The following is an 18,233-nucleotide window of genomic DNA, read 5'->3' as shown; positions in this document are numbered from 1 at the left end:
CTTGCGGCCCTTCAGGGCCTTCAGGCGCAGCGACGCACTCCTTGACGGATGCTCCTCGCGACGGGTCGTGGCAGAACAGAATGCGGCGAATAATACCGGGGCACGTCCCGAGGCGGAAACTACGCGGCCTTTTTCTCTGCCTTTCTAGTTGGCGTGCGTGCCCCCCGGCCTTTGTTTGCAATTTTTCTGGGATGATCCGTCTGTAGGAGTCGCGATAATTTTATTCGTCTTATTTTTCCTTCTCTGTCGAAACTAATTTCCTTCGCGTGTCTTTCGATTTTCTTAGCACACTGACCATTGTGTATGACGCTGACTCGCTGTCCGTAGACCAGCGGCACCTAGGATTTTTCGGCCATCCCTGGAAAAGTGGGTCCATTCCAGGACCCGCTTGCGAATGGCAGGTGCTGCCTTTGCTTGCTGGTCGAGAGAATCACGCCACTCGAATTTGGACCTGGACCGCGACGTGCACCGTCAGTATTTCGAGTCTGCGGTATCGCGTGGCGGCTGGCTCCGCTGGCTCCGCTGGCTCGCCGGGGCTTTCTATTGTAAGCGGATTACCGCACCGCACTCCCTCAATGCCAAAGATGCTGGGCGACCTTGGAGGCGGCCCAGCCGTGGCGCAGCTCGCCCTCGACTTTCCTCGCCACCTGCTGTGTGGTTTCACCCGCGTTCACCCCTCCGCCGCAGTGTCGGTTTACAAAGGGAGACTTAATTAAGGTACTGTTGTAACAGTTCGTCGCGCTGAATGGGTGCAAGGCGACGCCGCTGGCCCCGCCGGGCCCAAAACTTTATGAAATGCTCAGATCCAGCACATCGCGCAGAGCGGTGAAAAGCGAAGCACGATGCGTTCGAAAAGTGAATTCGAATAGCCCTTGTCCTTGGGCGGGTGAAGCCCCCGTACACAAATCGATGCTGGCATTACACAGTGTGGAACACGATTGGCAATATGAGTGTGTAGTCCCTGCTTGAAAACGGCAAAAAAATGGTTTTGCGTTTTTTTAGTGCGGAAGCGCTCAGACGAGCTTTTGACAGCGGGCTCAAGTAACCCTTTTTTTGCAAAAGCAAACACACAAATAAACGGAAAAAGCAAAGGGACGTGAAAAATTGGCGTAGCTTTGGGCAGCGAGTCAGTCAGCCAGCCGTGGATGCTTGAAACTTTGATCCGCGCAGAACTTTTGTACCGCAGCGCTGTAGAAATATCACAACGCCCGCACGGCATGGCAATGCGTTTTCTTGACAATAAGTACTCGGTGCCAGCCTCAGTGAGGGCGACCGGCCCGCTTGTGGTTTGTTTGTCCGCCCTTGCCGGGGTGGGCGGAAAACCGACGCACAGCCCAGCAGCGGCGCTGTCGTGGAGGTCGTGCGCTCGGACTGCGACGCAAAAAGAAGCGCCCGCTGAAACGTATCGGACTTTGCGCGCTACCTCGCGGCCGGGGCTTGCAGTGCAGGCGCTCCAAGTTTCCACCGGGCTGGGTGGCGGCGCCGCAGTTGATTCCGAACAGTGCCCTGTCTCTCTCGCGGTCGTCAAGCGTTGCCTGGGTGAGACGGAGCGACGCTCCCGGCCTGCAGCGCCGCAGCGCACCCTTTATGGCCTGGAGACCGAGATTCATTTTGCCGGCAGGCCTGGCCCCCTTCGCACCACAGCAGCTGTATACGGACACGGCGTGGGGAGGGGGGGGGGCTCCAAAACGGAACAACGGCGTGCGCGATTCACGCGCAGCCAAGTGGAAGACGAAAAAAACGGACTGTAGACGCACATGCACGTGGCCAACTTTGTTGGGAGAGCGACGAGTGACCGGTGCGTCGATGTTGGAAATGCGTTCGGCGCCCTTCGAAGCGGAACGCAGCGGAACGCAGCGTGGCGAGGTGAAGCGGCCGCGCCGCACTCTGCTCTCCAATCCCACTGACCCGTGTCTGCCGCTTTCTCGGAAACCCCTGCGTCTGCATGCGCGGACGTCCTGCAGGCTGGCGTCTCTCTCTCTCTCTCTCTCTCTCCTCGTCTCTCTCTCTCTCTCTCTCTCTCTCTCTCTCACCGTGGCGCGATGCCCCGCGAGTGCGAGAGAGAGGGAGTGGGAGGGTCCTCACCGCGTAATGAAGTGACGTGGGTCGGGCGGCTGCGAGCCGCAACGAGCGGAAGGGTTCGCGCCACCCCATCGAGACTGCGCCGGTCGAGCCGGTCGGGCTGGCCAAGCGCCGAACGACTGCAAAAAAAATATATATGGAAAAACGTAAGCTTTGTTGTTTTTATAATAATTTCACAACTCTAAATCGTATTTTGTAAGCAGAGATTTTGGGTCCAACTCATTCAATAACAAACTTTTAAAAAAATCATTTTTGATGTGGGCAGTTGAATATGAAAGTTTCCAAGAACGGGAACACTGTTCGTCAAAGTGATTTTACAAGTAAATTACTACACTCTTGTGCGTCGTTTGTTGCATTCGTTCTCTTCAACTTCTCTTTATGCAAAGACCGAAAACGAAACCAAGCGCCGAGTCTGAGAGTGACGTCCTGCTTTGCTCAATCGATGCGACCTCCGCGCGTCTTTCGACGCCCTTTCTTTCCCTCTCTCTCCCACTCGGTGTTTTGCCGCCCCGTCTCCAGTGACTTTGCCGGAAGGCGGCGGCCTTGACGGCGACCTTGACCGCGCGGCCGGCCGACACACGCGTCCAAGCATGCGTCACATCTCGATCCCCGGCCGTCTGAACAAACGGAGCGCCCTATTCATCTCTCGGCTTGTGACATGCGTGTGCCGCCAGCCGTGCCTGCTCTGCGAGCCCCTCATGGCCCCCAAGGCCGTCAGGCGAAGGTCACCTTCCAGACACCTTGGCGACGTTGTCTGACGACGACGCGTCCGCGGTGTCGTAGGTCGCAACCCCAGTGGTCTCTTCCACCTGAATTTGACTTGACTTGTGGTTTCAGCGAGGGTTTCTGTATACAACGGCCCATTAAAACACAAGCCCGTTGTTTTGGAAAACATTTGCAGACTTTGTTGACGTTGCTGACGTGTGTTCTGTTCGACAGTTCCGCCGCTGGACGTGCACATGCTGCTGGCCGAGAGGGCGCTGCTGTCGGCGCGGACGCGCTACGACCTGGTCTGCCAGTCGTCGGGGTCGCGGCCGCCGGCCACCATCACCTGGTGGAAGGACGGGCACCGCCTGTCGGGCACCAAGGAGACGGTGAGTAGGGTAGCGTGCGCTAGCGCCAGCCTAGCGCCAGCCTAGCGCCAGCCTAGCGCCAGCTGGCATCAGTCACCTTTCAAAATGCCAGGCGCTTTTCCGAACTCAAAAGAGATCAAACCACCAGGTCTTTGTGCGGGCGGCACAACCAGACGCTCCCGTCTCTCTCTCTCTCTCTCTCTCTCTCTCTCTCTCTCTCTCTCTCTCTCTCTCTCTCTCTCTCTCTCTCTCTCTCTTCTCTCTCTCTGTTTTTCACCTGTTTGATTCGGCGCACTTTTCCCATCTCTGCCTGCGGGGCACTGCGGGGCACTGCGGGGCACTGCGAGAGCACCGCCGCCAGACTGCGGCCAGATCGCTGATAGTCGAAGTCATCAGCATGCGTGCTCATGTTGCCTCGAGTATCGCCTGCTTCGCCTGCTTCTTTAGCGACGAAAAAAGGCGAGGCGGCTCCAGTAAAAAGTGGCAGGTGGGCGGAAGCCAGGCGCCTGCGTCGTTTGTGCAAGCAGCGCGGAGGCTGCTTTTGTTGTTGGCGCCGTGGTGGAGGCTGCTCTTGTTGTTGTTGGCGCCGTGGTGGAGGCTGCTCTTGTCGCTGCTGCCGCACTGGTATTCCTTGAACCTCGTGCCACCGCCCTGCTGTGCCCTGCGGTGCCCTGCGGTGCCCTGCGGTGCGCGGCGCTGCTCGGCAAACTGCGCTCGGCTCCGAGATTTTCAATCTTCGGCGCGCGCGATATGAAAGACGTTGCTGAAGGGCTCCGCTCGCTCGGGCCGCTCTGCTCCCTGCTGACAAATAGCCGCTACCGGGGCCCGGACCGGGGCCCGGCTCCAAGGTTCGGGCATCCCCCACCCCTCTCCCCACTGCTCCGTCCGCGACCGAACTTGGCAAGTTCATGGACCTTGGGTCGGTCCAAAACTCGCCCGGCTGCTGCACTAGAAGAGCAAGTCGCACTCTGTTGGTGGCCGCGGCCTTCTCTTTCCCTGCAACCCTCTCCCCTCCTCGCCGTCCCTTCCGCATCCGGACCCTTCCAGCAACAATCACCTCGCCGCCCGGACAAACTTTGGCCGAGGCAGTAAATCACCTTAACTTCGACATGATGAAATGCACTTTTCATGTGTACAGTCCGAGCCATAAAGCCGCGCTGTTCGGTCTCCGCGACTGTCGAAGCGAATGGCGGCGTGGTCCTGGCGTCTTGGAGTGGGTAATGTGGTCGAGGGGGCGCTGAGTGGGTTCGCCTGGAGGCTCCACGGAGCGGCGGACGGGTAGGCCGAGCCTCGAACGAAGATGACCCTCCATCCGTTGCATAAACCTTTCATTCCACGTGATCTATGCACGGCCGGCCACCCTACAGCAAGCCAAGTGTACAAATGTGGCGCATCCATTTAACTCGCCTGCGCTCCGCCCTCCTCGCGGAAATTCCGGAGCAGAAAAAAAAGGGCAGTCAGAATTAAAACGCGCGCGCGCGCGCTTTAAAAACGGGCAGCGAGCGCGGTGCGCGGATCATGTAAATTTCGGGGCGCGCGCCGCGCACTTTGCAGCCCTTTCATGAGGCGGGGCGGGGCGGTGGCTGCGCGGCTAGTGGCGGCGAAACATTCACCACGGCGCCACCGGCTCGAAACAAGTGGCCAAGTGGCCATGCATACACGGCGCTGTTTTGAAGGGCCATTAGCATGCAGCAGACCAACCAGGCCAGCCAACCAGCCCGGCTAGTAAGTCAGGCCGTCAGGCTGGGCAACTGTGCGGTCGCTACGGAGTGCCTCGCAGTGCTACGACTCCATCGACCCGACACCTCCCTCTCTCTCTCTCTCTCTCTCTCTCTCTTCCTCCCTCTCTCTCTCATACACACACACTCGGGGTGAATTTCACGGCGCGCGGCGCGTGAAGAGGGTTAAAAGAATTTTGTAAAGGGCCCTCGGTGTGTGTGCACACTGTGCACGGTGCTCCGCTGCAGCCTCACTTGCTCTCGCGCACGCACAACGCGCCAACGATACTCGCGGGAAAAGCAGCGGTTCCCACAACACGAGACGCTTCAACCGGACCAAGAATTTCCTTTTCCTTTATTCACACCACGGAGACACGTGCCTACTCAGAAAAGCTGTCCTCAAAATGAAACCAAGCCGAAACGGGCGTTGCCGCGAGCAATGCTCTCTTTTCTGAGTAGAAAGCTGGTTGGGAAAACATGGGTCACTAACTCGGCGGCCAAATGTTTCTGTTTCGGCTGCAAATGGCGGCGGCGTGACGAGAATGCAATGGCGCTATGGATTGGCCGCATGGGTGGGAGGGCGTGCAGGGCGCGCACTGGCTGATCCCTTTGCAAGAGGTAAACAAGTTTGAAAGCCATTTACCCGAGGTCGCGGCACCTCAACTTTTTATCTGACTGGAGAGACGAGAGGCGGTGGCCAACTTTTCACATGTACGCTACCAGCGCCGACGAAGATTGCCGGTGTCCCTTCATTCGACATGCTCCAGGACTACAGAACAGGTTCAGGTCCACGAGTCGAGCGTCACATACTGGTCCCAAACGTGGAAAACGGCAACGATTTTTCCGCGTCGCTTTGTTTGCTGCGCGTGGGAGAGTGCGCCAGCTCTCGGCAGATCCAAAGTGGTACCGTACAGCACCGAGTCCGCCAGGTGGCACTCAACGCGCCCCTGTCTCGACCGTCCACTTTGCCAAAGCGTCACCAAGCGTCGCCAAGTGTATGCGGGCAAACTTGCCAAACTCGCGGGTGACGCGTGGTGGCACTCTCCCTGCAGTTCGTCCAAAACTTGCTCTCCTTTTTTTTGCTTAAAAAAAAAAAAAACATTATCACTCAGCATATTTCAGAGAGGGCACCCCAGATCACTTGCGCCTGAAAACGCTCGGTTTGGAAAGCCTCCTCGATTTTAGCTTTTCGCATTGAATGGTAATAACGACCCCCGACCCTTTCCTGCGCCGCGCCGCCCCGCGCCCTATCGCACCGAGGAGCAGATGATAAATGAGAGTGGAAAATATTGTGCCATTTTGGCCGTGACAAAAATGGGATGGCGGCTCCGATACATTCATCCTCATGCGCGGCAGGTCGCCGGGGAGAACTTGTGTCAGGTGAAAGTGCTTACGCTATCAAGGAAAGATCTGCAAATGGGACTCCGCCGCTCCGCTCCTGCCCCTTTCTTCCCCGCCCCACTCCACGTCGCTTCCCATTGGCGCTCGTCTGCTGGAGGGCCGAGGGGGCCAGCCCGGCCCGGGACGGGGAGGAAGCAGCCCGAAATTGATAAATGTGCTGTGAATATAAACAACACACCGCATTAAATCACGTGGGGTCAGGGCTGCAGTGCGGCCGGAGTGTTGCGTGCTGTCGAAGGAGGTTAGCAGGATGCTCCAGGCGAAATGGATCGCTGCCACCCCCTTGCAGGACCTATGCAGGACTCATGGGAGGGGGCGGGCACGACCACCATCCAAGCTCCAACCATCGTGTTTATTTCGAATCCAGTTTGAGAGCAAGAAGAGCTCAAAATGTTATCAGACTTTTGACAAAACTGGCCCGTTGGCTGGCTATACACCTTCGCCATCGCGCAGAACTTGCAAATTCTCTTTCGTGAGCCTGAAGGGGTCTTGGATGTTCGGAGAAACTTTTTTGGCCTGAGGGCCATCGCAGGACATGAGCAGCCCCACCAGCGCACAGAGACCTTGTCCAGATGTTTGGCGCATTTTTGCCCGGTCTGGGCGGGTCTCCTTGGCGTGGTCTTGGCGCGGTCTTGGCTTGCGCGTTTCGGATCTCCAGGGCGACCCTCCCCTTTGCCTTCGGTCGGGCTTCCCTCCGCATCGCCCGCCGAGCCTGGCCAAACCCTGCAGCCAGCTGTCTCCCTCGCACTCATGGGTCGTCCCGAGTCGTTGAGGCGGCGCGCCGAAGCCCCGTTCGGATTCAGCCTGCAGCGCAGTACTTTGTGACCGAGGCTCCTTTGACGCCGCGTCGTCTTACGTGCCCCAAAGAGAGATCCAAGTCCGGGACGTCCAGGACACTGCCAACTAAAAGCTCATTTCCATGGCATTTGTCCCGAAACGTCTACAAAACAGGTCCACACAGGTTCCCCTGATTTCTTGGCTCGGTCAGCTTGGCAAGTCCCCGCATTGGCTCGTTACGTAGCCTGGCCATTTTCCACAGCGCATCTGATGCCAAAACTTTATCACAGGGTATCTTTCGTTTGCTCGGACTTCAACACTGCCCTGGCCGCGGGGTGGGCCGGCCCGGGAACATTTGGCGTGTATTCCAGTGCGTCAGGATTTTTCCACCCCTGACCAGACCATGTAGCCCCTCGCCTCGCCCGCGCATTGTGCTCCTCGGTGCTAACTGTTTCCGATGGTTGCCCCGCCCCCCGGCCTCTCCCCTAAAAGCCTCACTCGGCGCGAGTGTGTGTGTGTGTTGGTGAGTGTGCGTGTGTATGTGAAAGTTGGTGTGTGCGTGTGGGGGCACGAGTGCCCACGATCCTGGCACAACAATCGCTTGGCATCGCTTCAAACGCGTTCGGACGCTCATAAACTAACTGCGGGGCCAACATATTGTCGGCCGCCATACGCATACACGCGGTGCGTGTGTGGAAAGAATGGGCCGACTTGGCAAAATAATAAGAGCAGGGGAAGGGGGATAAAAATCGGTGGAGGAAATCAAATAGAATAATACCCTGTTCGGTGGACCGCGCGAGGCTCCATCGCGAGACTGGATTTCGGGACAATTTTGTGATTGGTTTAACGCGGATAACACGATTCAGTCCCCGTCGGCCGCGCCGTCAGGAGGGACTTAAAGCTCCGAACCCCGAATCGTCGAGCAAGAGGCAGCCAGCGCAAGTACACTCAGAGTGAACGAAAGAGGCGGGGAGTATTTTATCAATTTTATCGTCAAAATTTAGGGCCTTACATTGGCTCTTTTATTCTCAGTGTGCTAGCAAGGACGCACGTATGCACGCAGAAAAGGGCGAAATGATGGTGTTTGAGGAGTCCTCCACCGAGAGCGAGGTGCCGCGGTGGAGGCCATGCATTCCTTTATGTCGGCCTTCGGCTTGAGGTGGGCTAGCATAGTTCCTGGCAACTTGCCTCCTCCCCCGGTCCGGTTCGTCCCTTCGACCCCCGGGCCGCTGGGCCGCCCGGCCGGGCCCGTCCCCACCTCGCACGTCGCAACCTTCTTACGGAAAAGCAATTTTCGGTTTGCAGGCGAGTTGTTTGGAGGAATGTTCGGAGAATGGTGTGCCCGAAGGAGCGGCGACTCTGTACGCCCCAAGTTTGGAACAAAAGCCTGCCCCGAACGAGCGAGGGGGGCTGAAAGTTTCCTAGGGATGGCAAAGATAATAAAATGTGTCAAACGCAATATTGAGCTCCTCCCCAACTCTTTGGTCGTCCTCGTCGTCCTCTCCCGAGTCGGAAGGAAAAAACAAGTTGAAGAGACGCTCCTCTCGGCCACCATCGCGCCGGCCTCTCCCAACTTGTTATTTTTAACTACAGCTTAATTATTGTTAACATTCTTGATCCTTGTTAGGAAGTCCTGTCCATCCTTTCTGGAGACGTTTCTCCTCCCCCGGATTAACCCGCACTCGCCACGCGAAAGGTGCTGTCCCTGGGCTCGTCCTCGTCTCGAGGCGCCTTATCTTCTCACTCACCAGCAGCAGAATAATCTTGGCAGTCTCCAGTCGTAGATAAGGCCTCCGAAACTTTCTGTTTCGTTTTTTATGTCTGTTTGGCTGCATTTAATACGCGCCAACATTTAGAGCCCTAGTTTCATGACAATCCCTTTTGTTGACAATTTCATCTACGTTCGACTGGTTTGACCATTCCTTGCGCTTCAGTCTGCACAACTGTGCCCATGAAGTGCAGCCTGGACTAACTACGAGTAAGAATACTCATATCAGCCGAATCTGGAGAAAATTGTCAACACTGGCTGAGTGTGCTGCGCACTTTGTGGCGAGTGGTCTCAAACTTTTGCGCGACTGCCCTTAAACGGTGCGCGGAGGGAAGGAGAGGGCACATGTAAGAGAGAGAGAGAGTGAGTGAGAGAGAAAAGGGGGGCCGAGTGCAATCCGGTCTATGAGGACACGGTGCTGCTCGTCGGTGGCCGAAATAAACAGGACTCCTGGGACCGGACCAGTGGACCGGCCTCCGCCAAGCAAAGGCCTCCCCTTCTCTCTCTCTCTCTCTCTCTCTCTCTCTCTCTCTCTCTCTCTCTCTACTGGGTGCCGACTTCTCTGCGCTGGCCGAGGGGCAAGGCAGGGCAGGACTCTGGAGCGCCACAAAACCAGAACATCGCCACACGGAAGAAAAATGTGCTTTGTAAATTGCCGCTTGGATTTATGTTTCGCGGCGCTATCTCAACTGCAGAAGAGTTCTCGGTGCGTTAGGGCACTACCGCGCCGGCACAGGTCGAGGGGCTGGAGGGGGAGGGGGAAGGGGGCGGTGGAAGGGGAGGGCGAAATAGGAAACCGGTCGGCTTGTTGACTTTCGCCTCATTGAGGTCCTCGTTGGATCCAGGGGAGGGAAAATGAATTGCATCGCTCTGCTTTACAGTGGCAAATATATCCCCCGCGAGCGTCCCCTTTCTCGAGTGCAGTCTCACATTGCCCCCTCCTCCTTTCCCCCGTTGGTCCGCTAATAGTTTGGTACTTAGCAGCGCTTGGCGGTCGCAGCGTTGTTAAAAGTTACTCTCAAACTGGATCGCTACGGCCACAATAACGTTGCGACTTGGTTGGCGTTAGCGTTAACGATCCCTGCACTACACTTACGCCACTGCACTGAACGAAAACACCATGTCAAACAAAATATATCGGGGTAGTGTTGTAGCGAATGTAACTTTGCCCGGTGAGGTAAACAAGGTAAAACGGACGGGTGGGACTTCTCGCTCGCACTCGCGCACTCCTCACAGCGCCATCTCTTTTCAGCAGGTCCACGAAACCTCTGAAGTGTACTAAACTGTTTGGCCGGGCTTCCTGTTTCGATAGCTCGCAGTGAGGTGGCGCGCGGCTCTGCGACACCAGCAGGTGGGCCACGGTGCCCCAGGCCCGTGCCCGCCAGCGGCTGCCAGCGGCCTGCCACTCCGAGGGAAAGCCCAACTGGGTCCGTGTGTAACTTTGCCTTGCCTGGCTGTTTGCAGACCTCGACGGACGGCAACACCACCACCTCGACGCTGTCGTACCACCCCGCCAAGGAGGACGCCGGCAAGACGCTCACGTGCAAGGCGTCCAACACGGCCATGGAGGGCGCCGTCCTGGAGGAGAGCCGCCTGCTACACGTGCAATGTAAGTACACGTCAAGAAAAGTGAGGGCGCACGTAAAAGTTATTTCCATTTTAATTTTATTCTGTGGTTAACGTTGGTGGCAGTCACCGCTTTCGAGATGCAGAAGCGTGGCCTTCCTCATCCTCACATTGCTCTACGAGATGCAGATGCGTGGCCTTTCTCATCCCCACCTAGTGCACTGCATTGACACTGCATGCGGAGTCCCGGCCAAAGCACCGCATGGGGTGGAGCTCGTCTAGGTGAGGTGTATCCGAAGCCTCTAATGCTGGCGAGGGGAGGGGGAGCCCATTCAGGAGGAGGGTCGCACATCCAGTGTGAGTATCCCTAGCGAGAGGGCCGATACGTCACATACTCAATGGCGTGAATGCACCGGGCCGGGGCAGCCCAGGCTTGGCGAGCTCGGGCTTTACAGCCGGGGTGGAAAGAGGGGTCGAAAGGGCTCTCTTGGGAGGCGACTCCTCGAACCGAAATGGTATCCTTCTTCTCCTCCGATAGACGCGCGCTCGGGTCGAGGTGTTGTTGCGCGGCTGGAACGACCGGGACGGACCACGGTGGACTCGGCCCCTCGGCAAACAGGCATGAAAGCAAAACATACGCGCGGTCGCGCGGAGGACGAGTCCCAAAAAGGTGGCAGTTTTGTTGACGGATTCCCGGGAAGCCTGTCGGGGTCATGCTCGCGGTTACCTGGATTCGCCTGCCAAAGTTGGGGCAACGAACTGTGGGGGGACGCTGCCCTGGCTCGACCTCCAACGGTGCGCCCCGCGAGTACGAGAGAGACAGAGCGACGAAAGCGCAGTTTGGCACACGCGGCCTTCCGCCTCGCTCTGGCACTTATGATGGCCCAGCGGAAACGGTGCGTCGTCCGTGAAAAGTCTTCCTGCAGGGAGGCCGGGGCGGCGGGCCAGGCCGATCATCCACTTTCGAGGCAAAGACCCCAGTGCTCCTGGACCCTGGAGCTCGGCCGAGGCCCGGCCCAGGCCGCCACCCCATTTCCTCGTCGCAGATTTACTCGCGGGCCGTAACGCTTTGGGGCCTCTAACGGCCGAGGCCGAGGACCGCGGCGAGGCGGCACGGCGCGGAGCGCACCTCGTGTACATAAGAGTAAAAAATGGGGGGCCGCTTTGTAATAAGGTGGCCAAATGAACGGCGGTTACGTCTAGGAGCTGGAGGAGGAGGGGGAAGGAGGGGGAGTGAGGCGGTGGCCGCAAGCAGCGTCGTCGGCGTCCTCGAGGCGCGCCAAATTACACGCCGCCAAATTACAAAAGTAAATCATTGTCATAAATAAGTCGCGACGCGCAATGCGTGTCGCAAACAGCCTGGGCATTAATCGCCCCCGCGCCACTGTGAACGCCCACACTGTGCGTGCCGGCCGACAGACACCAGCGACGTCAGGTAGCGGTGGCTGTGAGTGGCAGGTGCGCCGCTCCTCCGCGACCCGCAGGGCCCGCGGGCTGGTGCCGAAGCGAAACGTATCGTAGTACTGTCTCACTCGCACTCGCGGCGCGTCGCGTAGCGGTGCGAGAGAGCGGAGCGAAGTCGTTCAAAAACAGGCGCTTTATTTTCTCGTCCGAAGTTTAGCGCAGGAGCTCGGCCCGACTGCCTAACGGACTTGAAGAGACGAGGGCCCGGGTACCTTGTGCCCGCCAGGCCCGCCAGACCCACCTGGCGCCCGGAAGGGTGGGCTTGCCACCACCCCGCCATCGCAGCACTCACACCAAGGCGAACGTTTTCTTTTCTTGTTTTTCCCCACGTGTGGGGACTTTGGTTGCTCTGTATTAAAAGTACCTACCGAATTTAATAGATGAGTTTGCGCAATATTTTGTTTCCAAACCTGCCTTTTCAAATTTGCTTCCTAACCTCCCCCAAATTTGTTTGTCCGAGGGCAGCGCGGGTGCCTCTTTTCAGCTTCTCAAGGTCCGCCTGTCCGTCCGTCCGTCCCAGAGCGGCGTCCCACTGCAGTGCTGCATGGCCTTTGCTGCACTGTGGATGCCGCTGCGCTGGGACGGCCGGCGCTCTTCCGTCCCCAACTAAGGCGCTGACAGGGGTAGTCGTTCAGCCATCCCTGGACCTGATTTAAACAGAGTCCATAAAGTTGGGTGTCCCTGGGGCCTGCGCTGCGCGGGGCTGCGAGGGAGGGGGCTGGCCTGCAAGGGGGGTTGTTGGGTCTGGAGTTGCGGCCCCCTCCCTGCAACACTGTAGGGACACGCCCCCTTGGTCAGAAGCCCCATTCCTCACCGGCAGGGCCGAGGGCAGGGCCGAGGGCAAGCCAGCAGGGTCCCTCTGTCTCTCTCGCACTCGTGGGGCGCGCCCTGGCGGAGCGAGAGAGACAGAGCGACGGCGCGGAGCGAGCCACCCTGCCCCCCGAAGGGCCGCGGGGCTCGCCCAGGGCGCGAGGGCTAGTTTAGGCCAATAGTGCGCCTCCGCGCCGTGTATCAGGCAGCAAAAGTTATGCACAGGCCGAGGGGCCGCCTTGGCCAGCCGTAGCCTTGGGACAGCTGGACAGTGCGGTGGCGGCAGATTAGCAGTTGTTGTCCCGGGACCGCGCGACCGCCCACGCCTTCTTTCACGCTGTAAAATCGGCCAAAAATGATGGCTGATCCCTAGACAGTTCGAAGGATGCGAAGCCGTGGCGTCGCTGTCTCTCTCGCACTCACGCGGCGTTCGGCGCGGGTGCGAGAGAGACGGCGAAGAGACTCTTCGGGGTCGCTCGGCAGACCGGAATAGAGCGCTCCAATTAGGCGATTCGGGTTTCGGCGCGCCGCGCTAAATGCGCCCCCGCCAAGTGGCGTGGCGAGGCGTGGCGGCGATGAAATAAGAAGCACGCCGCCGTCACCAGAGCCGTGCCGCGCCGCGCCCCACGTGCCCGCCGCGCGACGGACCGTTCGTTTAAATCTGTTAATCCGGCGTCGTCTTAACGACGCGCCACCGCGGCGCAATTATGTCTAGTTTGGCGCGACGCTCTTTCGGGCGAGTTTGAGCGGCGGAGCGGCGCGCTGTAGCGGCTGGGGCGGCTGGCTGGGGCGGCAGGCTGGGGTACATGCCGCGGCACATGCCGCCCGTCGCGGCCCGTCGCGTCGCGTGGAGGAGGCCTTGCCGCCGAGGACGAGTTCCTTTGAGAATTACCCCTCCCACCGCCCACCGCGTCCTTCGCCCGCACTAGTACAAGTTGGCGGCGCGGCACGGCGCGGCGCGGCGCGCGATTTCGAGGGGGTTTCAAATTATTTCTCTCCGTCGCGTCGACGGCGGGGGGAGAGGGGAGGGGGAGACACTACTTGTCTGGATGAGGGCGCCCGGCGTTAAGCGGCGTGCCGATGGAGGTCATGCAGGCCGTAATTGCGAGCCGACTCGTCACGTTGCAGTGCCTGGCGGGCTGCCTGCCTGCCTGGCAGCCTGCCTGGCAGGGGACCGTCCATGATGCCCTCCGTCACCTCGCTGCAACTAATTGCATTCCCAGTGTAGCTACAACAGCTTTGTCCGAAGGTGCCGCGCTTCCGCCTTCGATGCAAGCGCTTGCAGTGCCTCGACGGGATGCAGTGTACTGGCGCACCAGTGCACCCTCCTCGGGCCCCGGCAGCAAGAAAACAAGTAGTTAGCCACGTTAACGAGTCCGCGGGTCGCCGTCCGCGCTCCCCGCCTCCTCCTTTTTCCAGTGTGCCTTGTCAAGCCCAGCGCTCTCTCTCTCTCTCTCTCTCTCTCTCCTCCCCCCCTTGGTGACGCCGCACTCCCTCTAGTGGCGCCGCCGAGCACGTCCTGCCGCCCAGCCGAGGAGAGAGAGGAGAGGGTCCCCTTAGCGCAAACTTTGCACCAACAGTTCAAATATGCTGACCGTCACGAAACGCATATGTTATTTGGGACGTCGAGACAGGACGGGGCGCTGGGTCCCGGCCGACTGGTGGGCCAGGCGGGGCTGGGGCCGGGGGGTCCGGGCGGCCGGGGGGTCCCTGGCACGCACGGCGCTAAGGCCTCCTTATCACCTGGGCCCGTGACTCCCGTGGCTCGGGCGGGCCCGCCGTGATAACAACGATACACCGTCAAGAGTGAAGAACGCGAGGGAAAATGGCGGGGGCGCAGAAATAAAGTCGAATTGGAACCGTAGAACGGGGACGGGAATTCGTCGAGCGCCGTTCACGCACACACGAGAGCGGAGAGACAGAGAGGCAGAGACAGCCCTTGATTAATGGATAGATTTCCATGCTGATTGCAATTTTCCGCTCCGAAGGCTCTGCCACTTTGGCGTATCTTGTGCTGTTTCCATTTTCGTGTGTCGTTTCCTCACTCTGGCGCGTCTTTTTGTGTCAACACACAAGCACATTCGTCAACCTTTTTGTTATTCGTCACCCTTTTTTTGTCTTTCTTCCAGAGCAAATGACTCGATCGGCCGACTGCCGGCTGAGTTTTCATCCCCGCCGTTCGACTCATTTCCCTCCCCCCCCCCCCCTCCCCACGCCACCGGTGGCACAGGCGAGCGTCCTGTGGACTGGAAGTGCACAAATTGGCGTTGCGTGGCGTTGCGTGGCGTATCGTCCGGGACGCGCCGGGGACAGCCAGCACTGCCATTTCCCAACCTTCGCCTTCCTTGGGTCCCTTGCGGTGGTGGCACTGTTAACAATGAATCGAAAAGTCCCGGAATATGCGTTCCCTAGCTCTGTCAAAAATTTCTCCGAAAATATTTTTTTTTACCTTTACCAGCTGAAAATTCATTGAAAACAAAGGCATTTTAGGTTTTTAAATTTTTCCAAGACTAGAGAGGCTGGGGGATTATTTTTTTTTCGAAAATTCTCCGGAAATCTCTTTTGAGGAAAGATTTTTTTTTGTCACAGTGGCCGAAAAATGGGCCTGCGGTAATCAATATAGAGGAATATGTGCTGAGGCGGCATGAGTGTGGCGACGGTCGCCTTGGCATTGATAGTAATGAAGATGTGTGGGCGCGCGATGATAACGCTCCGATTTATCACTGTGCCAGCTGTCCCCTAACGTGTCCAGCGGCGCCGCTCTCTCTCTGTCTCTCTCGCACTCGCGGCGGCGTCCCGCAGGGGTGCGAGAGAGACGCAAGCGACACTGCGCGAAATCGCCCCGCTGGCGCGCGGCCCGCCGGCTGGTCGGGGGATAAGTACGGCGGCAAAAAAGGGGGGCCCGCTTCCGGTGGGATTTGAACCCAGGTTTCGCGCGCTCGCATTGGGAATCGTCGGATCGCGGCGATACAGTCTGTATCATACAGACATCCAGTGGCGTCAGCAGGCTTGATTTACGGGCCCGGCCAGTTGAACGGCCAAACTGCTGCCACGGTTGAATGCAGTCTATCTAGGCTAGGCCGGCCGAGCCTAGCCAGTGTGCCAGTTCCGCGAGAAGACCTTAGCAGCGTTAGCCGCATGGCCAGGCGCCGCCACGCGCGCTGCTGACGGCGCCAATCGCAAAGTTGTGCCATTTACGGGGTGGGTACGTTCCGAACGACACTGGTAAAACCAAGGTCCCGAAAGGTAGGCGAAAATCAAGACATTGCCTCTGTGTGCCGAGATAAAGTGCCACTGTGTCCCTCTCCCCTCCCAGGCCCGCCCTGGATCCGCCCTGGCCCAGTTCCTGGACGGTTTCATTGCGTCCAGTCCGTCCGGCCCGCCGGTATTGATGCCCAGGAGTAAACACAAACCGTCTCATTCTGCCTCTTTTATTCCCGCTACTTCATTTGGCCTCCCTGCCTCGCCAGAGGGAAGTTCCCTCCGACAGCAGGAGGGTCGGATTATCCTTTGCTTCGTGTGTGTGTGTGGTGTGTGTGTGTGTGTGTGTGTGTGTGTGTGTGTGTGGTGTGTGTGTGTGTGTGTGGAGTGTAGTTGTGTCACTAGTGGTCGGAGGGCTGTTTAATTCTTCCAGTGGCTCCGGCAAAGTTTGTGGCATTTATGGCGGCATGATCGGTTTCCCATTATCGAACGCGCGCCTGTAATGGATTGTTGTTGTTTTGTTGCAGATGTTCCCGAGACGAAGCTGCTGCTCGGGAAGTCGCTCAATCCCGACAACATCCGCGAGACCAGCGACGTGTACTACGACTGCCTGGTGGACGCCAACCCGCCCATCTACAAGGTGGAGTGGAGGCACAATGTAAGTCAGCCTTCCTTACTAAGTTTCTCACAAAGATTCGTGGCCGTAGCGGACAAATCTCTCTCTGGCGCTTGGGTACTCGTACATTAAGGTTTGTCTGGTGGCGTCGGTTTTTAACGCCTAATTCGACGCTGTTGCGCTTCACAGCAGGACGCCTCTGTTGGCGGCATGACTCGCCGGTACTCCTTTTTCAATTAAAGTGCGCAAAAAACCTCCCCCGCCTCCAGCGGGAAAAGCATTTGGGGGATATTCCGGGAGAAGTCACCCAGCCAGCCGATCCAATTTGCCGAAACGGAAAGGTTATATTCGTCTCTCCTTTTTTACTTCCGCCGGTACTTATCCGTTTGCAGCCCAATCTCCTTTCTGACTCGAATGACGAGTCGCTTTCATGGACGTCGTCGCACGTTATTGAAAATAAAAGGGAGGAGGAGGAGGAGGACTCGCGAGCCTCGCAGTGGCGCGGTGACGGACCGGCGATAAAGGGTGGCTAAAGAAAGAAGGGGATAACGAAGAAGGTTGTCCGACCAAAGCCGAGAGAGCGGTAGCGCGGTAGCGACCCTCTTCCACCCAGTCTCCAGGCCAGGCCAGGCCGGGCTATCTCCCGGTGATCGCTGGCCAGGCCCTGGCCCAGCCCTGGCCCAGCCCTGGCCCAGCCCTGGCCCTTGCCCCGCCCTCAATTACGAAATTCGTCTTATTCCTTCCAGCGGCTGCCTTGCTTTTCTCATTTCGAGCCCGGCACTGTTCCAAACGGGGAGACCGGTGCATTCCAGCCGCTCGGGCCGTCGCGGCCCCGCCGGCCGGAGGCGGAACTACTCGTTTCCAAAAGTAGCTTCGACAATCACGGTCGCTTTGCCTCCTGCCTGTTTTTTCAAACCGTTTCCACTGCTTTATTCAGTGCCGGTGTCAGTGCCTGTTTCCACGGAAACTTTCCAGGAGTGGCCGGGCTGTGCTCGAAGGGCAATGCCGGCATTGTAGTGCCGGGAGTGTAGCCGTCGACGGCCTGCCCTGAGTGCTTTGCCATACGCAATTGTCAATAATGGGAGTGCCGGGCACTCGCCAAGGCAGCGTGTCCCGAGCAGCTGGCTCGGCCGGACAGATTTTGACAGCAACGGATTAATAAACCAAATGAACCAGAGGGAATAAGAGATTGGGCGATTTTCCTCGTGGGACGACGTGTTCCGCACACACTACGAGCTTCGCCTTGCCGCGCTTTGCAGTGTGTGTGGAGGGGGCACAATGTCATACATTGTCGCACTGGCATTGTTGCCCTGAGTTATCACGGGGCAACAATAGGGCTGCTGATGGAGTGCCGGACGGAAGGGCACGCGCACCGCCACGCCTGGCAAAATGCTCGCCTCCTCTGGGCCTGGGCCCTCTGGGGCGGCACTGGCCTGGGCTGGGCTCGGCTCGGTGGGCCTAATCCACGAGTGGTCAGGAGACGGCACCGGCACGGCAGCGCGCGGTACAGACTGCGAGGCATGATTGTGTCATTTCGGCGGCGCTGCGTTGACGCTGCCTTGAGCCGACGAACCTTTGTCGCTGTCGGCCGCCGCTTTTAATCAGCGCGTCTTCTCAGTGGGACCGCCAACAGCCACACAGTGTTCCCCAAATGACGACCACTTTTCGGTCACTGGTCTTCATCGAACCCTTAAAATGGTTCACAAAAATGTGTGGCACGACTCACTTTCTCAGGAATGATGACGTCATCAGACGAC

General features: G+C 58.4%; 1 protein-coding gene across 1 annotated transcript in view; it reads left to right on the top strand.

The window, feature by feature from the left end:
* LOC117643949 (nephrin) overlaps positions 1 to 18,233 on the top strand; it is an 82,588-nt gene that overhangs the window by 39,244 nt on the left and 25,111 nt on the right. Inside the window, exons 6-8 of the mRNA XM_034383136.1 lie at positions 3,022 to 3,176; positions 10,284 to 10,428; positions 16,388 to 16,518. Of these exons, the coding sequence (XP_034239027.1) occupies positions 3,022 to 3,176; positions 10,284 to 10,428; positions 16,388 to 16,518 (431 nt within the window). The remainder of the gene's footprint in view (positions 1 to 3,021; positions 3,177 to 10,283; positions 10,429 to 16,387; positions 16,519 to 18,233) is intronic.

The sequence above is a fragment of the Thrips palmi genome, unplaced genomic scaffold (genome assembly GCF_012932325.1).
Source record: "Thrips palmi isolate BJ-2018 unplaced genomic scaffold, TpBJ-2018v1 HiC_scaffold_17, whole genome shotgun sequence".
NCBI classification, from domain to species: domain Eukaryota; kingdom Metazoa; phylum Arthropoda; class Insecta; order Thysanoptera; family Thripidae; genus Thrips; species Thrips palmi.
Note: the sequence above shows the minus strand (reverse complement) of the source record. Positions and strands in the feature narration are given on the sequence as shown.